General features: G+C 29.8%; 2 protein-coding genes and 1 long non-coding RNA gene across 4 annotated transcripts; 1 reads left to right on the top strand and 2 right to left on the bottom strand.

Annotated features, from left to right (window-relative positions):
• The first annotated feature begins 4,482 nt into the window (after nt 1-4,482).
• LOC112747997 (glycine cleavage system H protein, mitochondrial-like) lies at nt 4,483-6,847 on the top strand. Its single transcript, XM_025796206.2, has 4 exons — nt 4,483-6,054; nt 6,130-6,218; nt 6,297-6,467; nt 6,548-6,847. The coding sequence occupies exons 1-4, from the start codon at nt 5,940-5,942 to the stop codon at nt 6,674-6,676; spliced, it is 504 nt and encodes a 167-aa protein (XP_025651991.1). The 5' UTR covers nt 4,483-5,939; the 3' UTR covers nt 6,677-6,847.
• A 7,272-nt stretch (nt 6,848-14,119) lies between these two features.
• Nucleotides 14,120-17,389, bottom strand: LOC112747996 (7,8-epoxymelianol synthase CYP88A51-like). Of its 2 annotated transcripts, none has more exons than XM_025796203.3 (8): nt 17,078-17,389; nt 16,089-16,614; nt 15,421-15,684; nt 15,076-15,165; nt 14,923-15,001; nt 14,729-14,835; nt 14,498-14,619; nt 14,120-14,389 (listed from the first exon to the last, which is right to left on the bottom strand). In XM_025796203.3, the coding sequence occupies exons 1-8, from the start codon at nt 17,305-17,307 to the stop codon at nt 14,296-14,298; spliced, it is 1,512 nt and encodes a 503-aa protein (XP_025651988.1). In that variant the 5' UTR covers nt 17,308-17,389; the 3' UTR covers nt 14,120-14,295. The 2 variants fall into 2 exon arrangements, with proteins under 2 accessions (XP_025651988.1, XP_025651990.1); XM_025796205.3 differs by having other exon boundaries at nt 16,128-16,614; nt 17,078-17,388.
• Nucleotides 17,390-21,490: 4,101 nt separating this feature from the next.
• LOC112747995 (uncharacterized) lies at nt 21,491-23,527 on the bottom strand. Its single transcript, XR_003174975.3, has 2 exons — nt 23,035-23,527; nt 21,491-21,955 (listed from the first exon to the last, which is right to left on the bottom strand). It is a non-coding gene; the product is annotated as an uncharacterized lncRNA (long non-coding RNA).
• Nucleotides 23,528-24,992: the final 1,465 nt, after the last annotated feature.

Genomic DNA, 24,992 nt, shown 5'->3' with positions numbered 1-24,992 from the left:
AAATTCTAACTATGCGCCAATGCAATTATTGCTGATAATTTAAATTAAACTTTTTTACAAGATATAGTATATGTATGTTAGCTCATACTTTAAGCCCGAAGAGCTCTGGCAGTTTTACATGAGATATGAAGGAGATGGAAAATAATAAATTGGTCATCACCTAATAACTGTGCCTATCAAATCTTCATTGTTTTGCATAAACCATAAATTCTGCTATTTTTTTCTATTTTATAGTGTAATGTTAACTATTAGAATTAGTAATGTGCGTCAGCTTATTATATTAGGAACAAAAGAATATTAATAAATCAGTAGATAAATTTATTATTTTGTTAATTTTACATAGTACCAATTAATTTGTTAATTGTTATATCTTTTAATTTTTAAGTTTAAATCTTGATTTACAAATTTTTAATGATGATGAAGATGTTAAAAGTGATTAAGAATAAGGGTTGAAGATTTCTTTATATCTAATATTGTAATTTCTTTATTATGGTGTTAAATTTGTAGTGATCTAACACTTTTTTTTTTATTTCAAGTTAATTGAGCTAATGACATTGTATGAATTTTTATGTTTATATTTTAATTTATCTATGAATTTTAAGTTTTTGTCTTAATTTAGATATGAATATGTAAAAATTAAAATATTTAATTTTTATAGCGGCGGGTAGGGTAGGGGCAGGTACCCCAGAGGCGGATTCGGGTACTGCAATTTACTACCCGCGGATTGTGGCGGGGCGGGTAGTACTTGAGTGACGGGACGACGGGGCGGGGTCGGGTATGGTAAAAACCCGCCCCCACTGCCACCCCTACATCCATTAAGTACCCCAATTATCCTAATGTATTTGGATGTGGAAAAGGATCAATTCCGTCCTAAAGAAGAAAATGAAGATATTATTCTTGGTCATGAAATACCATATCTTAGTACCGTTGGAGCGCTAATGTACCTTGCTAATAATACGCGACTTAACATATCATTTGCTGTAAATTTAGTAGCAAGGTATATTTTTTCTCCAACCAGAAGACATTGGAATGGAATCGAATAAATCTTTCGATATTTTTTCTATTTTATAGTGTAATGTTAACTATTAGAATTAGTAATGTGCGTCAGCTTATTATATTAGGAACAAAAGAATATTAATAAATCAGTAGATAAATTTATTATTTTGTTAATTTTACATAGTACCAATTAATTTGTTAATTGTTATATCTTTTGATTTTCAAGTTTAAATCTTGATTTGCAAACTTTTAATGATGATGAAGATGTTGAAAGTGATTAAGAATAAGGGTTGAAGATTTCTTTATATATAATATTGTAATTTCTTTTATTATGGTGTTAAATTTGTAGTGATCTAACACTTTTTTTTTTCAAGTTAATTGAGCTAATAACATTGTATGAATTTTTATGTTTGTATTTTAATTTATCTATGAATTTTAAGTTTTTGTCTTAATTTAGATATGAATATGTAAAAATTAAAATATTTAATTTTTATAGCGGCGGGTAGGGTAGGGGCAGGTACCCCAGGGGCGGGTTCGGGTACTGCAATTTACTACCCGCGGGTTGTGGCGGGGCGAGCAGTACTTGAGTGACGGGACGGCGGGGCGGGGTCGGGTATGGTAAAAACCCGCCCCCACTGCCACCCCTACATCCATTAAGTACCCCAATTATCCTAATGTCTTTGGATGTGGAAAAGGATCAATTCCGTCCTAAAGAAGAAAATGAAGATATTATTCTTGGTCATGAAATACCATATTTTAGTGCCATTGGAGCGCTAATATACCTTGCTAATAATACGCGATCTAACATATCATTTGCTGTAAATTTAGTAGCAAGGTATATTTTTTCTCCAACCAGAAGATATTGGAATGGAATCAAATAAATCTTTCGATATCTTTATAGAACGGTTGATATAAGATTGTTTTACCCATATGGATCCAAGTCACAATTAGTTGACTATGCAAATTCTGGATACTTGTCTGATCCACACAAAGTGAAATCTCAAATAGGATACTTATTCACGTATGGTGATATAGCTATATCATGGAGGTCCATGAAACTGACGATATCAACAACCTCCTCTAATCATGCTGAAATACTAGTGATACATGAAGCAAGTTGCAAGTGTTTTTGGTTTAGGAGTCTAATCCAATATATTCTGTCATTATGTGGACTGATTGATTAGAAGATAGCTCCAACTATTTTGTATGAAGATAATACAGCATGCATTTTTTAACTTAAGGGTGGATACATCAAAGGTGATAGAACAAAGTATATTTCTCCCAAATTTTTCTTCACTCATGGCCTTCAAAATCAAATAACAATTGATATCTAACAGATCTGCTCAAGCGATAATCTGGTAGATTTATTTACAAAGTCGCTTTTAAAATCCTTTTTTTGAAAGATTAGTACATCAAATTGAGATGCGTCAATTTCGAGATATTAAATAATATTAACAAGAGGGGGAGATTATACACTTTTTTCTTGGTAAGATTTTTTTTTCATTGGATTTTTTTTTACAATAAAGAAAATTTAGTGTAATATAGAGAAAATATAGTGTATAGTTTTATGGCAATAACTATTTTTAAATTACCAATTAAAGTTTTAAAATGATAACTATCAATTAGTTTTTTATTATCAATTTAATGAGAGTTAATATTTAAAATAAATCCTAAAATTTGATTTTTAAATTAATTTAGCCCTCAAAATTCTAATTGATTTGATTTATATCCGAAAATTTTGAGGTATGACTCAAATTGACCCTTTTGTGAGTTTCTATTTTTCTCAAATGAATAATTAGTAAATTGGAGTTTATAATGAGAAATTTTCTTTGAAAATGACAAGTTGATGGAAGAGGATTGAATCTTATTAGTTGGAAGATACTCGTTACTCCAAAAAAATATGGAGGCTTGGGATTAGAGATCCTTATTGTGTGAAAATTGCTTTTCTTGAGAAGCTAGTTTGGATTTTTTCCAGCAGCCAAACAAGTTATGTATCCAATTGTTGGATGCCAAATACAGATCATCTCTATATGAATGTTTAAGTTGTCCTAAGAACAAGAACTCTCCCATTTGGAGGAGTCTTTGCAAGACTTGGAAAGTGTTGAAGGATGTGTTTGTTTGGTATATTGAGGATTTGAACCAAATTTTTTTATTTTCTAATTGGAGGAGGAAGGACGGTTATCTAATGAGATAGATTACGTTCACATTTCTGATTCGAATCTCCGGATACAAGATATTTGGTCAGTTGGTAGGTGGCATTTAGATACTCTTTATTCTATTTTATCTCAAAATTTGAAAGGTAATAATTCTTTCTTACAATCCAGATGTGCAAGCAGGTCCGGAAGTGGGTTGATATTGGTTTGGGTCTGCTACCAAAGTCTATGACTCACGCAATGGTTACTTGTGATTGTGTAAGCAGCTGTTTGGTTGGAAGGAGTGGGAGAATTAGCTTTGATTTTGGCGCCAACTTGTTCCGAAAAAGCACAAGTTTTTGGCGTGACTGTGTCTTAAGAAGGCTCTTACTAGTACAAGCTTTCTTTTCAGAAGAGGGATGTCGTCATCGGATAGGTGTCCAAAATGTCTTTCTAACCAGGAATCGATTTTACATTGTGTTCAGGATTATCCAAAAGCTCAGCTTGTATGGTATAAGTTGGATATTTCTTGTCATCCTTTGGATTTGAAGAACTGGTTCTTGTATCATAGCAGAGAGCATCCGTTCAAGTTCTTTTCGGGACTTTGGTGGATATGGCGAGTAAGGAATAATGACATTTTTAATCTTTATGAAACTAAGCCTCCGAAAAAAGTGATTTGTCTGGCATTAACTTCAGAAAATGAGTTTAGGAATATTTTTGAATTACAACGTATGTCCCTTCCCTCTATTTTAAATGGTTTTTAAAATCCTCCATCCATTGGTACTTTTAAGATTAATTGTGATGCTAGTTATTCTGATTCAAGTGATAGTGTTGGTTTTGCTTGTGTTATTAGAGATTGGAATGAGAGTTGGTAAAAGTGGTGTTTGAGAATGATTGAGAATAATAATATTTTTTAAAGGGATTTGTTTGTTATTTGGAGAGGATATCTCTTGACTTGAGATATAGGTCAACGAGATGTTATTTGTGAGATGAATTTCAAGATGGTTTTGGATTTATTGATCCATTGGTACTCAAAATAAGAGATATTATGCATTAGAATGGCGTGTTGACTTTCGTTTGATTATGAAAAATATAAATACAGTAGCAGACAAACAAAAATGATAATAAAATTATAATTTTCTCATGTAAAACTTCTTTTATTTTAAAAAAAATTAAGAATAAACTTGAGCGGATCTATTTAAGCAGTTTTTTATTTTATTTATTTTATTTTATTTATTTAAATCACAAAAAAAATAGACACTTGTGTGTGTTTCTGTCACTGAAAACTAGCAAATTTTGATGACAACTGGCACTACATAAACAACGTCGTGCAATTGTAGGCGTCTAAAATATTGCAAAACTACATCGTTAAAGTTCTCTCCTTTTTCGCACCTCTTTTTTCTCTTTCGGCTCACATCCTCTGTGTCCCTTTCCCCGATCACACAATGACCAAACCAAGTCCGCGCTCGCGCTGCCGCTGCCAAGAAGAAGAAATCTGAACAGTCACAGCTCTTCTCCCCAGAAACAGAAAACCCACATCCTCTACACTCCCCACACCAACCTCCACGCTAAACCCTAACAACCCCAAACCCTCCGAAACCGTTCCTACGCTGCCAGTGACCCACCCAAGCAAGAACCGGAGAAAGAAGTCCCTCCTTCGACAAGACACGCCATGTGTCCTCTTCATCTGTCTTGCAGGAGCTGAACAAGCGCGTTCCACAGCTGAAGGCGAAGCCTTCGAAATTCGATCCTAGCTTAGTGGCTTGCTGGGAGATGGGCACGCCTGTGCCGTTCTCATTACTGGCCTTGGCGCTTCACATGATTTTTGAGGAGTCTGGGAGAAGATGACAGATATTGCGTGCAATTTGATGAAGATTGATTGTGATATACTCGAGGATCTTGTGCCTCTGATCTATCTGTTGGCGAAAAGTGTGTGTTTTGATTACAAGATGTCATTTTGATTCAAAAGTTGTGAAATTTAATTTTCATTTTAAGATTCTTTATTATTTTACAGTGCTTTGGATGCAAATTAAGCTAGTTGAAATGCATGTTAGGGGTTCCTCTAGCGCATGAAGGTTTGGACCTGGGTTGGTAGTTTTTAAATGTCTCTTTTTCAATGCGGAATGTTTTGATGGGTTGCCATTTTGCTAAGGGATTTTTAAGAATGGGAGTTTGAGTGCCACGTCATCTTCATTCAAAAGGTGGAATTCAAACTTCTAACACTCTTTAAAAAGACAAATGATTCGACCAATGGTTGCTGGCTACACAAACTTACTCGACAACCTAAATTGTTTTAATTTAAAAATTTTAATCAATACTATTTATCATTGCAGTCTATTCATTTTCAACTGTGATTTTAATTTGATTCAAAAATTGGCTATTAAAAAAAAAGCCCTTCTTTTTCTTTCAATTTATATGTCATTAAAACATGAAGTTGTCGTTCAGAAATAAGCCCTATTTTTTTTCTTTGTCCAAGGGTATATTGGGCTTTGAAAGCCCAACAATGAAAGAAGGCATTATTAGTCTTTACTGTGGTGAAAACCAAAAAAAAAAAGTAAGTACTGTGGTTATGTGGTGTGAAGGGAGCAATTGGTTGATAAGAATTAAATTGGTCTAAAGTTTATTTAAAGAGAGTAATAGCAGCATATGTTGTATGGATAACATTAAAGAAGCATAAGATAGAGGAGACGGTGCAAACACAAAGTATAAGGATGAGGAATTGGCTGGCTACCATACATCCAAGATAAAGAGAAAAAATTGCCAGAGATAAAACACACACACATATCTCTCTATCATATTCTTGTTACAACCATGGCACTCAGGCTGTGGGCTTCTTCAACTGCAAATGCACTCAAACTATCTTCAGCAGCTTCTAGAACTCATCACCTCCCTTCTCCCTTCTTTCTCTCCAGATGCTTCTCTACCGGTATATATAACATTCTACCATACATTATTCTCTTCGTTCATGTTTGTTTTGCTTAATTAACTATCATGTTTGCAGTGTTGGATGGACTCAAGTACGCAAACTCACATGAATGGGTCAAGCATGAAGGCTCAGTGGCCACCATTGGAATCACTGACCATGCTCAGGTTTGTTATTACTACACGTATAGTTAGTTACAATGAAATTGAAGTAATGGATTGAATGAATTGAATTTGCATAATCAGGACCATCTTGGAGAGGTTGTGTTTGTAGATCTGCCTGAACCGGGTGGTTCAGTGAAACAAGGAGGTAGTTTTGGAGCGGTTGAGAGTGTGAAGGCAACTAGTGATGTCAACTCTCCAATCTCTGGTGAAATCATTGAGGTTAACGCTTCTCTCAAGGAAACCCCTGGCCTGGTATGTTTGTTAGTTACTTACTTAGTGAATATATATTAATTAGCAGACTAACAATGATGCTTATTGTGACATTAATTAAGATAAACTCGAGCCCGTACGAAGGTGGATGGATGATAAAAGTAAAGCCAACTAGTCCAGCTGAATTGGATTCCTTGCTGGGACCAAAGGAGTACACTAAATTCTGCCAAGAAGAAGATGCTGCACATTGAATATCTTTTAATATGCATTGGACTAACTGTTTTTTCACTATCTTATATTATCATCATCTTGTTATTTTAATGAACAACTGCTTTTTCCTTTCTTCTAAACTTTGAATTTTGAAGCAGTTGTACAATGTAATGGAATGAAATTATTTATGCCAAGAACAAGTGTTATATGAAGGCGAAGTCTGTGGCCAAACCAAAACAAAGGCTAAGGTGGCCAAGGACAAATGTCTAATCTAAAAGGAACACGTGGTATTTTTTAAGAGAGTAGATCAGAGGAGTTGATTGGATCAAACATGGTGAAATTGTTAATGAATAGGAATAAATAGTTTGAATCTCTAATTAAAATTAATTAAACTTCTAACTGAGAGAGATTACTAACAGAGAAACACGGCGAGGAGAGATCAAACGGCGGCGACTCCAACAAGAGGAACACGAGTCCGCGACGGAGTTCGTTGAGGTGCGTGGGCAAAAAAAGACCGTCAGCATGGCTTACATTAACCTGAGCGACGCCCACGGAAGAAGTGGGAGGAAAAGGTTAGGCTAGTCCGGCGGCTACGGCACCATATGGCCGACGGAGAGTACCTGGGCGATAGAGAACGTAGGTTTCAGTAGCTGATAGGGTTCAGTTTGGGTCTGTCTTTAGTTTTCTCTGAGAAAATGGACGATGGGTATGGGTATTTTGAAATGAGAAAGTATGCAATTTTTATTAAAATTTAATCGGTATTTAATAACAAAAGTAAAATGAATAATTTTATAAAAATGCTAGAGAATCAACAGTATATCAGTCAAAAATCAATCAAAATGCATCTCGGCTCCGTGAAGAATTGAGTTTTGGTTTGTGCTTCGTGTGATTCTTGGAGCAGTTTTTCAAACATATTATTCAAAAAGTAATTCTAATTAAACGGTTTTGTTTATTTTTTGGTTGGTCACCTCTTGATTTTATATTATTAAAAAGAAAAAATATAAGAAGCTAATAAAATATTTGTATAATATATATAATGGAATATAGGGATGTCCAATTTAATAGGATATCAGATATTTATTATTCCTAGTATCCGAATGATTATTCTGGATAATATGAGTATACTGTGTTTGAGAAATGGATATGTCTAAAACAAGCTCAACCATTATGTGCTTATTGAATGAGCCACACTTATATAGACCATTAGATTTTATTAGATAAAAATCAAAGGCTAATATAAAACAAGAGCATTGATGAACTCTAATAAATATAGAATATCCTACTATATAAATAAATGTTTTAAATGGTAATATTTTAATACACAATACTTTAAACGACAACAAAATCTTTTATTCTTAAATAATTAAATATAAAATATATGAGTATTTTTTATTTATTAAAATTAATTATTGCAAAAAATTTTATAATATTAAAAAATTATATTAAAATAATATTTTAAACTATAACTAACATAAAAATATAAAATAATTAAAATTTTATTTTATATTACTTGACAAATAATTAAATTATTATATTTAAAATTTATTAACTAACTAAGTTTATTAAATATATTATTGTATAATATAATTTTTTATAAAAATATTTTAAAAATATAATTTATTTAAAATATTATATATAATACATGAAAATATTAACTTTTTTATTTTTTTCAATTTTTTTAGAAAAATATAATAAATAATATAATCTTAAATACATACCTAAATAAAAAAGTTAATATTTTCATGTATTTTATATAATTTTTTAAATAAATTTTACTTTTATAAATATTTTGATAAAAAATTATATGATATAATAATATATTTAATAAATTAATTAGTTAATAAATTTTAAATATAATAATCTAATTTTTTGTCAAGTAATATAAAATAAATTTTAATTATTTTATATTTTATATTATAGCTTAAAATATTATTTTAATATTATAAAAAAAATTGCATAATAATTAATCTTAATGAATAAAAAAATTTATATTTTTTGTATTTATTTAATTTATATTTTTTAGATCAAAAAGTTTTTATCTTTATATAGTAAAATATGTGATAATCTTCTTAATATATATTAGGGGTGGCAAAACGGATTGAGTTCGTCGGGCCGACCCGCCGAATTCGCTAAAAAAGGTGGATCGGAGTAGTATTTGAAACCGGTCAAATTAAAAAAATTTGCCAAACCCACAAAATTTTTATGTAAAATTATTTTATAATATTAAAATATTATATAAAAAAGATATTTTAAATAGTTATACTATAATAGATTTAATATGTTTTCTGATTTCAATGTTATTATATGATTATAATTATTTAATATATAAAAAATTACTAAATAGTATATATATAGGGGTGTGGCAAACGGGCCTAAATTCGCCGGGTCGGTGTGCGTAACCTGCCAAAAAAGGCGGGCTGGGCTCAGAAATTGGGACCGCCAAATAGCAAAAGCCCGCCTAACTCGCACCGCTTAAACCACGGGCTTTGGCGGGGCAGGGTGTGTTTCCCCGCCGGGCTTATTATTTTTAGCAAGGGGTATTTTTACAATTTTTTTTGTCAAAACCCAACTTCCCCCAACCTAACTTACAAGAGAATGAACATGAAAATTGAGTGTTTTGGATTATATTTATTTTGTTTTAGAGACAATATTTATAATTATGTTTTAGATTATGTTTATTTTACTTTGGGAACAATATTTATAATTATTCTTTGGATGAAAACTTGGTTTATATTTATATTTATTAGATATTTATAATTACAAAGACTTTAATATTTGTGAATATAAAAATTATAATTTGTTTATACTTTTAGAAATTATAATAGTTAAAAGTAAAAAATAGGAGAGATTTTTTATGCCTTTATATATATTATTTAATAGTTAAAAGTAAAAAAAAAAAGAGGATATTTGGCAGGCTATGCCTGCCGCTAGGCGAGGAGGGCTAGAATTTTGGGACCGCCTCACTAGGCGGGGCGGGCTTCCCCACTTACCACCCCTATATATATATATTAGGGGTGGCAATGCGGGCCGGCTCGCCCCAACCCGCCCCGCCTCACCTAGGCCCGCATCTTAAGCGGGACGGGCCAGCCCGCCCCACCAACTAAAGTGGGTACAAAATGCTAGTCGTTTGACTTTGTTTTTTTTTTGAAAAATAAAATTAATTAAAATTAACTAAAAAATAATAATTAAACAATTAATTACAAATAAAAAATAGTCAAATTATAATATAACTTTTTATTATTATTTTTAAAATTTTTAACTTCAATAAATTTGTTTAAAATAATATTTGTCAATAGAACCATCTTTATTTTAAAAAATAAGTCACATAAGTTGAACATATATACGAAATTATAAAATAAAATAAATAAAGTCACATAATTGGAAGTTAGAACATATATACATAATTTAGCGAATTTTTTTAATTTGACAGGTTTCAAATTCTAACCCAACCCATATTTTTTAGCGAGTTCGGCGAGTCGGCCCGACGAATTCGACTCGTTTTACCACCCCTAATAAGAAGATTATCACATATTTTATTATATAAAGATAAAAAAAAAATTATTTTAAAAAATATAAAATATAAATACAAAATAATATAAGTTTTTTTATTCATTAAAATCAATTATTATATACAAATTTTTTATAATATTAAAATGATATTTTAAACTACAACATAAAAATATGAAATAAATAAAGTTTATTTTATATTACTTGACAAATAATTATTTTATTATATTTAAAATTTATTAACTAATTACTTTATTAAATATATTCTTATATAATATAATTTTTTATTAAAATATTTGTAAAAGTAAAATTTATTTAAAACGTTATATATAATACATGAAAATATTAATTTTTTTATTTAGGTATGTATTTAAAATTATATTATTTATTTTGTTTTTCTAAAAAAATTAAAAAATAAAAAATAATATTTTTATGTATTATATATAATATTTTAAATAAATTATTTTTTAAAAATATTTTTATAAAAAATTATACTATATAATAATATCTTTAATAAAAGTAGTAAGTTAATAAATTTTGAATATAATTATCTAATTATTTATCAAGTAATATAAAATAAATTTTAATAATTTTATAGTTTTATGCTAGTTATAGTTTAAAATATTATTTTAATATTATAAAATTTTTTTGCAATAATTAATTTTAATAAATAAAAAATACTCATATATTTTATATTTAATTATTTAAGAATAAAAGATTTTGTTGTCGTTTAAAGTATTGTGTATTAAAATATTGCCATTTAAAACATTTATTTATGTACTAGGATATTCTATATTTATTAGAGTCCATCAATGCTCTTGTTTTATATTAGCCTTTAATTTTTATCTAATAAAATCTAATGGCCTATATAAGTGTGGCTCATTCAATAAGCACATAATAGTTGAGCTCGTTTTAGACATACCCTTGAGAAATGAGTAATATTTTATCCCGAATATTCATTTTTAATTCATATTAAACTAAATAAATAACCTATTATACACATTGTATAAATATTCTATTGACTCTATAGCAAAATTCTATTAAAAATTAATTAATAGTTACAAATGATAAGATCTTCACCCCAACACTCCTCTTATGAAATTGATTTCAATTAACTTAGTGTTTCAGCTAATTTAATTTTACTATCCCAAAATATGAACTTATCGTTATCAGCTTCTTATTATTAAATACTATATTAGTTTTACAATTTTAATTTAATCATAAATTGTTGTGAAATTTATACTTTTAAAAATTAAAAAAAGTGAGTTACAAAATAAATTTCTAACATCATTGTTACATTTTAATTATAAAAAAATGCTCCTAAAATGGTTTAATTTTCACATCCCTTTTTACAAATTAATTTAAAGCTTATTATTTGTGAAATACAATGGGAGATAGGAAACATGAGAATTTTTTTTCTTATAAATCAATATCTTCTTAAAAAAAGTTGGTAATAAAATAATAAAATAAAAAATTAATTATTTTTAAATTAAAATAATAAAACATATATGGTCTCTACATTTTCAGTAAAATTGCAAATTAGTTCATATATTTTAAAATTTTTTAATTGAGTCCTTAAAGAGAATTAAAATTTGTAATTTAGTCCCTACCATTTAAAAAGTGTTTGATTTAATAGAATATTCTTAGCATATTCTCTATTTTAAACATGTGAGCTGCACATGTTTGATAACAGGGACCAATTTACAATTTTAGTGAAAGTATGAGGACCAACCGTATAATTTAACTATTTGAAAATGACCAAAAACTTCCTAGGCTATCTGAACCCACTTCGTCCCACTATAGCTCTCTGACTCTCACTTTCTCACTTTCCGAATCGATACCCCAACTCCAGCATTTTCTGTCCCTCACTTCTATGAGTGTTCAAATCCAAACAGATCTAAATTAAACCGCTCATCCAATCCAATCCAAATTGAAAATCGATTGAAATCGCACTAATTCAGATTTGATTGGATTTTATTTTTTGCAAACCGCTGGATCGGATCGGATTTCGAATCTACTTTTCATAACCAATCAAATCCAATCCAAACCGCATAATGTGTTATAATATTATTGTTTTATTATTATATTTACAATTATACTTATAACATATTCAATCTGTTATAAATTTTTATATTTTTCATGTATTATTATTTAATAAATATTTTATGTTCAAAATGTGATTTATTTATTTATTTTAACTAACCTATAATTTTATTTCTATTGTTATGTTATCGTTGGTTTTTTAAGATATTGTTTAAGACTTGTTATGTCATTGTTTGTTATTTAAAATTTGATGTTGAGACTTGTTATATATATTTAATTTTTTTAATTTACAAAACCGCAAATTTAATCCAATCCAAACCGCTCAAAATTGGATCAGATTGGATCGGATTTTTTAAAAAAATCATCCAATCCAAATCGCACCGCGAACACCCCTACTCACCTCGATTCACCGTTGTCATGCCGAATTCACCGCATTTGTGCTCACGGGTCGGGTCTCGCCTCCTTCCTCCAACTCACCTCTCTCATCCAACAACTTTTTCTTCTCTTCCAATCCTGATACTGAACACCGATAAATAAAAGAGAACAATTCCAATCCCAAACATGCTCAAAGCGAACAAGTCAATATCTAAGAAAAAATAGCAACAAATCAATATAAAAATAGTAACTCAATTTATCGGTGAATCCGATGCGCGGCAATGGAGGCAAGAGGCACGTCAATGGTGAGGCGAGGTGATAAAGAGCGCTGGAGTTGGGGTTGGGGTACCATTTTGTAAAGTGAGAAAGTAAGAGTGAGAGAGTCGGAGAGGGGCGGGGTGGGTTCAGATAGCCTAGGGAGTTTTTGATCATTTTCAAATAGTTAAATTACACTGTTGGTCTCTATATTTTCGCTAAAATTACAAATTGGTCCCTATTGTCACACATGTGCAGCTCACATGTTTAAAATAGGAATATGCTGAGAATATTCTGTTAAATCAAATTTTTTTTGAATGGCGGAGACTAAATTACAAATTTTTATTTTTTTAAGGACCCAATTATAAACTTTTAAAGTGTAAAGATTAATTTACAATTTCACTAAAAGTGTATGACCAACTGTATAATTTAACTTATATTTTATAAAAGTTACTACTAACTTTTTCACCAAAAAATATTTAAATTTTTTTATATATAAAAAATTTATTATCTCCAAAAAAATTACAACGGAAGGTAAATTAGTATTTTTTTAATTAATACAATTTTACTTTTAATTAATATAAGAAAATTTTCGTACTAACACGTCTTTGTGTAAGTTTTTCAATTCAGGTCTTAAAGGATTACTTTGGTTTCTTTAAATTTCACCATTAAAAGAATCAATCAATCTAATCCTAAAATAAATAAAAGTTCCTTCTTTATTTTTTTTCCTCTACGTTATCCTCTCCACCTTAGTTTTTATTTTTTATTTGGTAAAATCTTAGTTTTTGTTTTTAATTCATTTCTAAAAATCAAATTTATTCTTTGTCTAACATATGTTTTGGACATTTAAACATTTTTCGAAACAAGTATTTTTGTCCATTCACACTTTTGTCCGTCCATGTCACAACCATTTTTTTGAAGTCAAAATTTTCTCCCTGTTCCTGTAGTAAACCTCACAAACTTACAGCCCTCAACACTAAGAGGCCCTTTGGAGCAGCGTCGATGCATGCATAGATAAGACTCATCACTTATACATTTCAATATATTATTGGTCAGTTAAACATCAGTCACCTAAAATTATATCATCAGAAAATTTATCTTATATAAATAGTTATATTTTTAATATGTTAATATTATTCTTAGTACAAGTCACAACTAATTTAAATTATACATATTAAGATGGTATTTCTCAGACTTTGATGTTGATACAAATTGAAGTAGGTTGGGCAAGAGGAATTTTTTTCCATAGTGCTTTCATAACTCTGCTTTCTTAATTGAAATTAATTTAATTTGTGGACAAACTCTTATCAAATCAAAATGCACTACCAACTACCAACGATTTCATTTCTCTCCATTTTTGTTTTATTGGACTATTTGCTAAAACGAATATTAAAATTCCATGCCCCTGAGGGCTCAATTATTCAAAGATATTATTTAGAAGGAGTAATGAAAAATATTAACGCTAAGTATCTTCTGCGATTTATGTGGCCTTCACAATTTTTGCAAGGCAGTTGTCACTTGGCCTTGGCACCGGTAAATAAATCACCGGACAATCAGGATTAATTCTCTCCATTCTGCATAATCAAAATCATTTTTAGAAAACAACGATAATATAATATAAGTACTAAGTACTACTTGCCTTCTTCAATCAGTAAATTAATAATACTAAGACATTTACTAACTTGTAATTTAGAAGAAAATGATGGAGGAAAATGGTGATCTCAAGCTTGGCTAGGTCACCTCCAGGACATAACCGACTTCCTAATCCGAACGGAAGAAAAGACCCTGCTCTAGCATGGTAATTCTGCACCACATTTTAGTAATTTAGTAACATATATACATTAGATTAATGGACTTTTTGTTTATTAAATTAAATTAAATTATAAAAAGTAATTAATGGTCATCATACATACATCCCATCTGGAAGGATCAAATTCCATTGGATTGGGATAAGTTTCAGGATCCATGTGAACACCTCTATTCCAAACCAAGATTTTCCAGTCTTTTGGTATAGTATAACCTGCAATTTTTAAACGGTTAAGAATTTTGTGACAATAAATGTAAATAAACATTGAGATTAAAGGATACCACTGAATATATAACTAACCATTAATGTTAACATTAACTTTTGCCTGTCTAAAGTTTGCAAAGGAGATAGTTGTTCTGCGCAGCATCTCATCAATAACCTAACAATAATTGAAAGCAATTAATTAATTAAAGCTTAGGTTTGACATGGATGTAAAATAAATTAAATATATACCTTTGATAAATAAGTCATCCGCTTAATTTCCTTAATGTCCAATCCTGTCTGCATGGAAGGCCTTGTGTTGATGATCTCTTGTTGTTCTCGCTGATGATGGAATATGAATAGAATAAAAACAAGTAACATGAGTTGAATTAGTATATAGTAGTAGGGAGTAGGGAGGATATCTTAGTAGAAATGTTTGATAACCAAAGAAAATTAGTCAAAAACAGCCATAACTTGCCTTATTTAACATTCGTTAATTGTTTAACATTCGTTAATTGTTACGACAACTAATGAATGTTAAATAAGATAAGTTCTGATTGTTTTTTTATTTTTTTGTCTGGCTAACATTACCCGTACCTTAGCTGTAAGGAAGAGAACGGGGTGTTGGGTGAGGTAGATGATGGTCCACAAGATGCCATGAGCAGAGCTTTCGTGACCGGCTAACAAGAATATGACAAGTAAGTCTACGATGTCTTCATCTTCCAGCTGCCTACCCTCTTCATCTTTCACTTCCATCAATACTGAAATCAAATCTCTCCTCATCATCTCATCCTTTCTTTTATTATTATTTCTCTTTCGCTCCAACACCCCTTCAAGAATCCTCTTAAGCTTCTTTCGTGCCTGATTCAATCACAAATAATATTTCATTTTCAACCTCTAATGGAAATTTAGCTCTTATTTTTATTTTTTTTCCATAAAAATTATATTTACTTTTTTAAGATATTTTTTAATTTGGTTGTAAATCTGAATTTTGTTTTAGAATTCTTTACTAGTTAATAAATTATTATAGGTAGAAGACAATATTTAAACTCTCTGTATATATGTAAATAAATGAATGAACTTACGACCTGCTAGTTTAGAAAAAAAAATTTATATACAAAATACTGTACATTTAGGAAAAAACTTATATGCAATTTTCTTTACATAAAACAGAGAATTAAAAATCATTAAATGATAATTTAATTAAATTTATCAAATCGATTTTTAAGTATAAATTTCACATAAAAACAGACGCAAGTTTTTACCGTGTACTTAATTAGTTGAAGACATTTATAGAAAGAGACCTTGAGTGCTCTATGAAATGCAAAGCCAGGAAGATTGATCGCCATAGACTTCATTCCTAGATTCAAGATTGTGTACAAGTTGTCTACCATGTCAAGGTCAACGTGATCATGATCATGAAAGCCAAAAAAGATAGTGGTAAAAACTTTGAATGCGAACTTCCTCATCTCAACCAGAAACTCAAAAGGTCTGTCCATGCTGCTCAACTCATGGAGAGACTTGATGGAAATATCCTCTATGAGACCAACATACGTGGACAAGGTGTCATGGCCAGTCATCGAAGCAGTGGTTAGACGGCGTAGGCGCTTGTGCTCGGCGTTTGATATGCCGTGGAATGATCTCTTGCCTACAAGCGCCATGGTTGAAGCCGGGTATCCAAGCTTGAGCCTCTCAACGTCAGTTAGCACCTTTCTGCATGTCTCTGGGCTGCACACTATTATGCTCGGCCATCCAAACAGGTGCGTTCTATACATCCCTGTCCTCCCATATCTATATGGAAATGTTTAATAACAAAAGAATATTAATAAAAAAATTAAAATTGAATAATTAATAAATATTAAATAAAATAAGTTTTGATTATTTTTTTAACATTATTATATCTGCATATACGTAGGATTCCACAATTACATTTCAATCAAATTACACCTTACTAATCACGTGATAATATTTGATAATAATAAAATATATATATATAAAATACGAATCATCTTAAATTATTAACTTCACATCAAATATTTTGATATAATCATTAATTTATTTATACATTAAAGAACTAATGTACTTAGATTCAAAATATTAATTTTTTAATACATAATTATTTATAGGTTTTGAATTAATATTTTTAGAAAAAAGATAGAAAATAGAAATTAGATCGATTTTTGTGCGAAAAACATGTTAGAGATATATATGTATATGTGTATGATTTTAAAATTAGAGAAGGGGAGGATGGGACCTGGAAAGAAGGTTATGGATGAAGGAATCAGGGTCGGAGTTGAAAGCTTTGAGGAAGGAAGGCATGTTGCCGAGGAAAGGCCAACCCAAATCACCAGGTGGAAGAGGGTATTTAGTTTTTCCCACTCTCCAAACATAGTACCAATTGTTTATCCTTCTCAACAACCCAAACACAAATGCATATCCTCCCAACAAACCTACTACCACCATTAACCACACCATTCTTATCATCCTATATATATAATCTTGCTTAATTATATCATATATACCATGATTCCCAAAGGGTACGGATTCGTTGTTTGGTAAATAACTCTGTTTATTTTGCTACCAAGCTAGTATCTCATTTATTAGTATTTTAAAGATATTATATTAAAATCTTATTATTTTATAAATGTCTTAAGAACACTTCTCCACGATACCCTTTCAATTTTGGGACATCGGTTATTATTTCCTTGCTTAATTAAGTCTTGATTAACAGTATTATATTTATATATAAAACCAGAATCATCACTTAAGCTAGGAATTAAATGATATAGCTTTGACTTCAATAATAAATGCACATGCAATCATGGATACTATATCAAAATCGATGAAGCTGTCCGGAAGTTATCGACAAGTTCATAGTGATGGTTCATTTTTGACCAATTCTTATTCTATTTATGGCTTAATAATTTTATGATACATTATTTGTTGTTTTTTCCGATTGAGTAGCGTATTGTGAAATTGTGTCTGCCAGGTGGCAACAGGTTCTTTGATATGAGTTGTGAAAACATAAACTCATCGAATATATATATTGATATTTACATGGTAACCGATTCGAAGTGCATACCAAGTTTTCTTTACTTACAAAGATTAAATAAGATTAACTCCCTTGATTATCAGACTTTGAGACTTTTCCCCACCGATAAATTATTCATTTCTAACGTGCTTTTCTGTGCTTATTGAAAGTTGAAAGTCCTTTTATATTTAAAAATATATAATGTGAAGAAATAATTCTCACATTTTGTCAAGAATTTTAAAGAGGGTATACGTTGAGGACTCAGGAGTATTTTAATTTTTACGCCTACTTCAATCTTCAACGAACCACACACGCATGAATAAGAAATTTCCAAGAAGAAATAATGTATTGCACGTTTAGAAGACAGAAAACTGATTTTGAACATTTAAATGATCATACTCTGTATAAAAAATATTTCTTCTCCATTAAATTTGAATATGATTCTTTTTTTAATGGTTTTATGAATATTTTATTGGACATTTTTTTTCAACGAACATTTAATTTGGAATGCTTTAATAATGGCATTAAATCGTGTATTTAAATATAGAGTAAACGATAAATAGGTATCTAATTTTTTATCTTAAAAATAAATAAGTCATCGACTAATTAAAAATATAAAAATATCTTGCACTTTTCAAAATGAGAGACATTTAAGTCTTTTTAGGAGAACGATTTGTTTTTGTATATTTTAGACAAAAAAACTTAAATATTTCATATTTTAGAAAATCAGAGATATTTTTTATTTTTAAATTAATCATAAATTTATGTGTCTACTTATTAAAAAGTTAGGAACCTATTTATTTTTGGGAAGTGTTAGGTAAACAATGACTATTTTGAACAACATGAACAACCATCAATCAAATAAAAATATATTACACTTCCAAATTAATTATCTAAATTTTAATATTAAAATAACCATCTGTAAACTTAGTAAAATAAACATCCGATATATCTATTGTTCACATTGTTTAATATTTTTATTGTCTACTTATACTTTTCCTTTATTTTTTATCTTAAATATACGTTTTATGTAGTAACTTGTCTAACCCTCCAAAGAAGATTGGTGATGTAACCTCTCGTTCAAATTTCCTAATTTTCACCCTAATTGGTTGATTAATTCAAGCAAGAAACCGAGTTAAACTACTCATGCAAGAATATAAAAACGTACGGTTAGACTGGGTTAAGAGAAATAATAATGTAGATTAACTTTTTTTTCTTTTTCCTATCGAAAAACTTTGTTTTGAAATGCGAAAAAATGAACAGAAATGAAATGGAATTCAGTACAAGTTATCTAATTTCAGCAATAACATTTTGGTTTTTAATTGTTTTTCTCCCTTGGTGAATCGATTACGTGTCAAGTTTAATTCATCGATAAGCAAGTAGTACATATCATAAGTTAAGAATTAAGTAGACTTCATTTTATAACTCATCTGGTTTGATGATTTTGACTCCTAAAGAGTGCAATTTTACTTTGATTATCACAATATCAAGAGAGATGTATATTACTCCAATACCCTGTAAAAACTATATCTAAGGCTTTTTTTATAATATTTTTAAAATAACACTCATATTAATTAGTGTTAGTCGATGAAGTTCTTTTCGACAAATGAAATTATCGATCAACAGGTTTCGACTGAAAATCTTTTAGAAAAAAATATAAACTAGTTTTTAAAGTGGATAATATATATATACTAATTCTTATATTCTAGCGACTTTTTGAGACTTAGGGCCGTTTGAGAAATTTTAGAAGTAATTTTTTCTAACTTTTGACTTATAAAAAGTAGTAGTATTAATGTTTGGTGCAATTTTCAAAACTAAATTGTAACTTTTTAAGAAGCTATATAGGAGCTTATAGAGAAGTTAAAAAAAAATGACTTCTCTCATAATACTTCTACTTTTCATCACATTTCTATAAAATAAGTACCTTTAGAGTTAAAAATTCAAACACAAAATAATTTATTTATAAATTACTTTTAACAGGGTCATTTATTATTTAAGTTATTTTATCAAAAAGAGCTTAATTAAGTTAGTTACTAAAACTGAACTTAGTCTCAAATTAATTTTCTGTTTCTTTCCATATACTTTATTGTTATTTACAAATTTCTGCACTTTACAATATGCAATTTATTTTTCTTGCAAAAATTAATTTATTTTACTTGATACTTTTTAAAATTCTGTAAAGGTTCTTTTTATTTTCATAACACTTTGAGACTGAAAAGTGTTATTTATATTAAGTTGTTCAAGTAAAGTTATTTTATTTAATTCTTTGTTTATCTCTGCAAATTTTTTTTTCTTTATTATTGATAAAGCAAAGATTTTGATTAATTTTTTTTTCGATCCTAGATATTAAATTTTCGAATCACTTGGATTATTTGCAATTGTCAAAGTCATTATTAATTTTTTTATTGCTAAATATCTGCATAACAATTACTAATAGAAATTGAACTAAAATCTTTCTTAAAAATAAAATAGCATTATTTATTTTATTCCCATGTGCATGAGTCGGTCATGTTGATAAGAGATGTAAGTGTAATTCTAGTTATTGTAGAAGTAGAACCAAGGTTGTTGGATTGGATGGTAACATCGAATTGAAGTGGCGTATAGAAATTCATATGTATGCATTTAATTTGGAGTTGCTTTTTAATTATAGATTGACATTTATATTAGTAGTTTGTATGTATGTGAGAAATTGTCAACTTATTAGGTTTGCACGTAAGTTGTCGTTTCGTACTTGAGTCTCTACGTATATATATATATAGTTTTCATCTTCTTTTTCACGACAACCTTGTTCATGTCCACTTTGTTTGTTCGTTCTAGATTCATGAATTGACTCATGTACTTGTAATAAGTTGGCCAAATGGATGTATTTTACAAGAGAATATATGAACTTTAGATGGGTGTAAAGTGTTGACAGATACTTCTCCAAAAAGGGATCGATAGCGTGAGAAGTTATGGGAACCAATTCAAATAGTTATCTAAAACTGGATGCATTTTGGATATGGAGATGAGGTCCAAATGTTTGGGTAATTTTTTGACATCTTCACCTAGACAATGGTTATAAAGTTGTAAATATAACCTAATCATTCTTTAAGAATAGTTTCAGATAATAGTGGACAATTTTTTTTTTTTTTTATTGAAGTGAGGAGTGAAAAATATGCCATGTGAACTAAGACTCATTAGCCAAATCGGATTATATATGAGTTATGAAACCTATATCTTAGTCCATTTGATTTGTACGAACCCAGACAGAAAATCTGTACTCGCCACTATTGGGACGACTTGTGAATTAGCCCAATTTTAAAAAAATCCCACAAGGCCCAAAGTAACAAAAAATTAAAAACCCCAACAAAAGGAGACAAAGAAAAGCTTGGATAAACACAATTCCAATCATAAGGCCCAATTAGCCCATTTGGACCAGCAAAGGCACAATCCATCACCAAATTATTTGCCGCCGCCACATATAGGCCGAGGAATTACGACCAACCAGAAAAGTATGAACAGAACAACCTAACAGTCTTCTTTCTTAATCAATTAAAGGTTGCTATTTTATTTACCAAAAAAAAAAAAGGTTGCTATTCTAGGAAGGCAGATTCACAATATCACCATCACAAAGAGCAGCACAATACTCAGGCCTCATTGGCACAACTTTAAAACATTTAACATTGATTGATGCTCTAGTTCGAACTTTAATAAAAATGATATCAGTCATTTTTATAAAACACAAAGCAAACATGTGACATAAGATGAAAGCAGCAAGTACAAAGAGGTCTCAGGGAATGCCAATACACCTCAATGACAAACAAAGAAGCAACATACATATAACAAAACACAGTCTAGACTCTCATCTGGTGCTGCAACATATCAGATTTTGACATCAGGAGATTCAGCATAGGAAATTGAAATCAGCTCAGACCTAAACTTGTCACCCAAGTCACCGTTTGGCATTGCAAATCCATCTGCTTTCTTGTCTTCAGACACAAAGTTTGAGTCCTTGTTCTTATCTGGTAACGCGTTAGAGATAGCGATAAGCAACTCACGTGCCACCTCCTTAGATGCCTTGTTACTCGGTAATTTGCTATCCATATAACTTTCTGCTTTTCCCTACAAATTCAAATCCAAAAACACATTTTCAGAGATCATATAAAGGATCACAGCCATACACAACATTATGTGTTTCACTTCTTCCAATGTTGCCATATGTATTTGCATGCCATTGCTGGAAAATAACTGAGTGGAGCATCAATCACATATTCAGTAGGCTAATAAAAGTCCATTTGAGCAGAGAAGGTTTATCATTAAATTAGCAAAAACAATACATGAAGCATTATAAAAGGATAACTGAAACATTAAGTGGGGAAATGTGGATATTCCACTAGCATGATCAACCAAATGCATTAACGATTAAACAGAACAATATGTAGGTGTTGATAGTGAAACAAGAAATATGAAAAGAGAATGACGTTTGTAATCAACTTGCTTTCTAAGCATAAAATAGACGTTAACCTCCAAAGCTAGTGTATATAACTAATAACCTACTTTTCAAAGGTTGCAACTTGCCACTTGCCACTTGCAACAAGCTACCATATTTGACTATTGACTGGTCAACAAATCAAACTACATTCATCTACAAAGCCCAAAGAAAAAGGAAAGAAAATCCCCAATTAATTCAATCCCAACAGCTAATTACAAATTATTTGTCAGTGCTTAAATTACATGTAATATTGTAATTCAGCTACTTTCATCAGGGCTGGTCACTTAAAACCATTAATCAGCTTACTAATTATTTGTTTTTGATTTCCCCTCGAACAGAAGTAAACCTAGCTAAACTGGTTTACATCCAATATAACCGATAAGCAACAAAAACCACCGGCAGCATGAAATTGATTTCATGAACCCTAATACAATTGAAGTCCTAGTCAACGAAGAAAAAAAAGGAAACAGTAACGAAGAGAAGATCTTGGAGAACTGCAGCAGAAGATGAAGTAGAGAAAGAAGAGAAAACTAAGAAGAAAGATAAACAATTAAAAAAAAAAACTAAGCAATCGAGTTTTGATCGATTCATACATAGATAGAGAAAGTAACAATAAAGAGATGCGATTAAAATTAAGAAAAAGAAAAAAGAAAAAAAATAATTAGGGAAAAAGCACACGGGAATTTTGAGGCGATGGAAACGTCGGTACCTTTTTTGGAGGTCTTGAGAATTTGGATTTGGAAATTGTATTGACACTTTGATCTCTCTTCTCGGCCTCAAACTCGCTCGCTTTAAATTTCCCTCTTTTCCAACAAAATTACCCTTTTGCCATTCTTCTTATCTTACACACATAAGTCAAAAATACTTATGTGTCTACAGCTCATCTAATATACTTAAATTTATCTATATTTCAGAGAACCTTTTTAAATGTAAATGAGAATTTTGTTTTATTCAATTCGTTGTATTCGATAATCTTCTACAACAAATTGAATTTTAGCTATCCTTTTATTTTTTTATTTTTAAGATTTAAGATTTTTTTTTTGTTTGTCTTATCTTGTGAAACTTCAAAATAATGATATTTAAAACAAGTATAAACAAATACTACATGCATCTTCCTGTATATTTGAAATTTTTATTCCAAAAAAAATAGATTTATTATATTACTAGCATTATGAATATGATAATACGATAAATCACAATTCAAATTCAAATTTAATTGGAAGTTCTATTTAAAAGAAAAATTCAGTTGCGAGAGTTATCCACAACCTTCTTTTTTCCAAAGAAGATGCATTGCCAAGAGTTATCCATATTTAAATGATATTTTTGTTGTTGGAATTATCCACAATTAAATGTTAAATAGATAAATAATCTAAAAGTCTTAAAAAGAAAAATGCATTTTCTTATATTTTCGTTTTGGACATAAACGGCATTTTCTCATGTATAGGCTTTTTGGGGGGTCAATGTGGGTTGTTGTGTTTTTGGACGTGATGTGGGTTTCTCTTGGATAACAATAAGCCAATCGAACAAAAAAGAAGGCCCAACAATTTGGGTTATTTTAAGCCCAACTATCTTCCACGATCGGTGTTGTTTACTTCAGGGAAAAGAGTCTCATTATTGAAAATAAAAGCATTACTATCGTTTCTTTGGGCCGGGTCGGTTGGCTGGCCCAAAATCCAGGGCCAAAAAACAAAAGCATTACGATCAAACCAAATACAACAAATAACTCCAGCAAACAAAAACTGATTATGGAATTGGAACCAATTTCTCTACCAATGAGACAGGGGAGTTCCAGAATTCCTATAACCAACATAGTCCCAAACTTATTTTGCCCTAACACAATTATTTATTATTATATTATATCCCAAGTAAAAGAAAAATAAATATAATCAATACCTTGTAAATAATAAAAACATATTTTTTTGTATATATTGTATATAAAAACATCATTAACAGATTTTTATATATTAGAAGTATCTGCCACTTTTCTGGTCATATTCTACATTGTGCTTATAATGTTGAGCTTTATCTGTGTTTGGCTCTTGACAACACTATTTTGACGCTGAGCTGAAATGTGATATTGTTTAATATTTCTGTGTTTTATTTTCATCATATCTTGTACCAAAATATAAAAAATAAAAATGTCCAATAAATATGTTCCTTTTACCCAGTCATGATGCATAAAGTGCTATAGCCTATCTTTAACAGATCAAAACATGTCTAGAGAGATACCATATTTGGTTTTGAATGCCAGCAAGATTACCATCATGAAAAACCATAAGTGTAACTTTCTTTGAGTACTTTTGTTTTTTACTTTTTTATTTATTGTTTAATTTCTTTTATGGGCTTATTATTCAAGAAATAAACTAGCTTATTAGGCAGCCTAAATTAGTGGAAGAATATATATATATCCTAAATAATAAGGGTAAGGGGAATGAACCTAAAGTGAGAAAATAAATGAGATGTATATAGTGCTTTGCTTATTCATTAATTTTGTCCACAAGTGATAATATAAGCATGATATCCAATGCATATATATGAACAAGAACAACTACCATGTGAAGAAGGCTCTTTCTAATTAAGTTGAATTTTATCTTCACTTTTTATTTGCTTATATATTTCATCTTCACTTTTTATTTGCTTATATATACATATATATGCTCTTTAATT

This window comes from Arachis hypogaea, chromosome 15 (genome assembly GCF_003086295.3).
Source record: "Arachis hypogaea cultivar Tifrunner chromosome 15, arahy.Tifrunner.gnm2.J5K5, whole genome shotgun sequence".
NCBI lineage: Eukaryota > Viridiplantae > Streptophyta > Magnoliopsida > Fabales > Fabaceae > Arachis > Arachis hypogaea.
The sequence above is the reverse complement of the archived record's forward strand: the minus strand, read 5'-3'. Positions and strand labels throughout refer to the sequence as shown.

What these genes read in the sequence shown, in the direction of transcription:
- LOC112747997 (XM_025796206.2), top strand. Translation starts at nt 5,940, where the DNA reads ATGGCACTCAGGCTGTGGGCTTCTTCAACTGCAAATGCACTCAAACTA. An exon ending in CTCCAGATGCTTCTCTACCG is followed by an intron (nt 6,055 to 6,129) that starts GTATATATAACA and finishes TCATGTTTGCAG; the next exon opens with TGTTGGATGGACTCAAGTAC. An exon ending in TCAAGGAAACCCCTGGCCTG is followed by an intron (nt 6,468 to 6,547) that starts GTATGTTTGTTA and finishes ACATTAATTAAG; the next exon opens with ATAAACTCGAGCCCGTACGA.
- LOC112747996 (XM_025796203.3), bottom strand. Translation starts at nt 17,307, where the DNA reads ATGATAAGAATGGTGTGGTTAATGGTGGTAGTAGGTTTGTTGGGAGGA. An exon ending in ATCCATAACCTTCTTTCCAG is followed by an intron (nt 16,615 to 17,077) that starts GTCCCATCCTCC and finishes ATTTCCATATAG; the next exon opens with ATATGGGAGGACAGGGATGT. An exon ending in GGATGACTTATTTATCAAAG is followed by an intron (nt 15,002 to 15,075) that starts GTATATATTTAA and finishes AATTATTGTTAG; the next exon opens with GTTATTGATGAGATGCTGCG.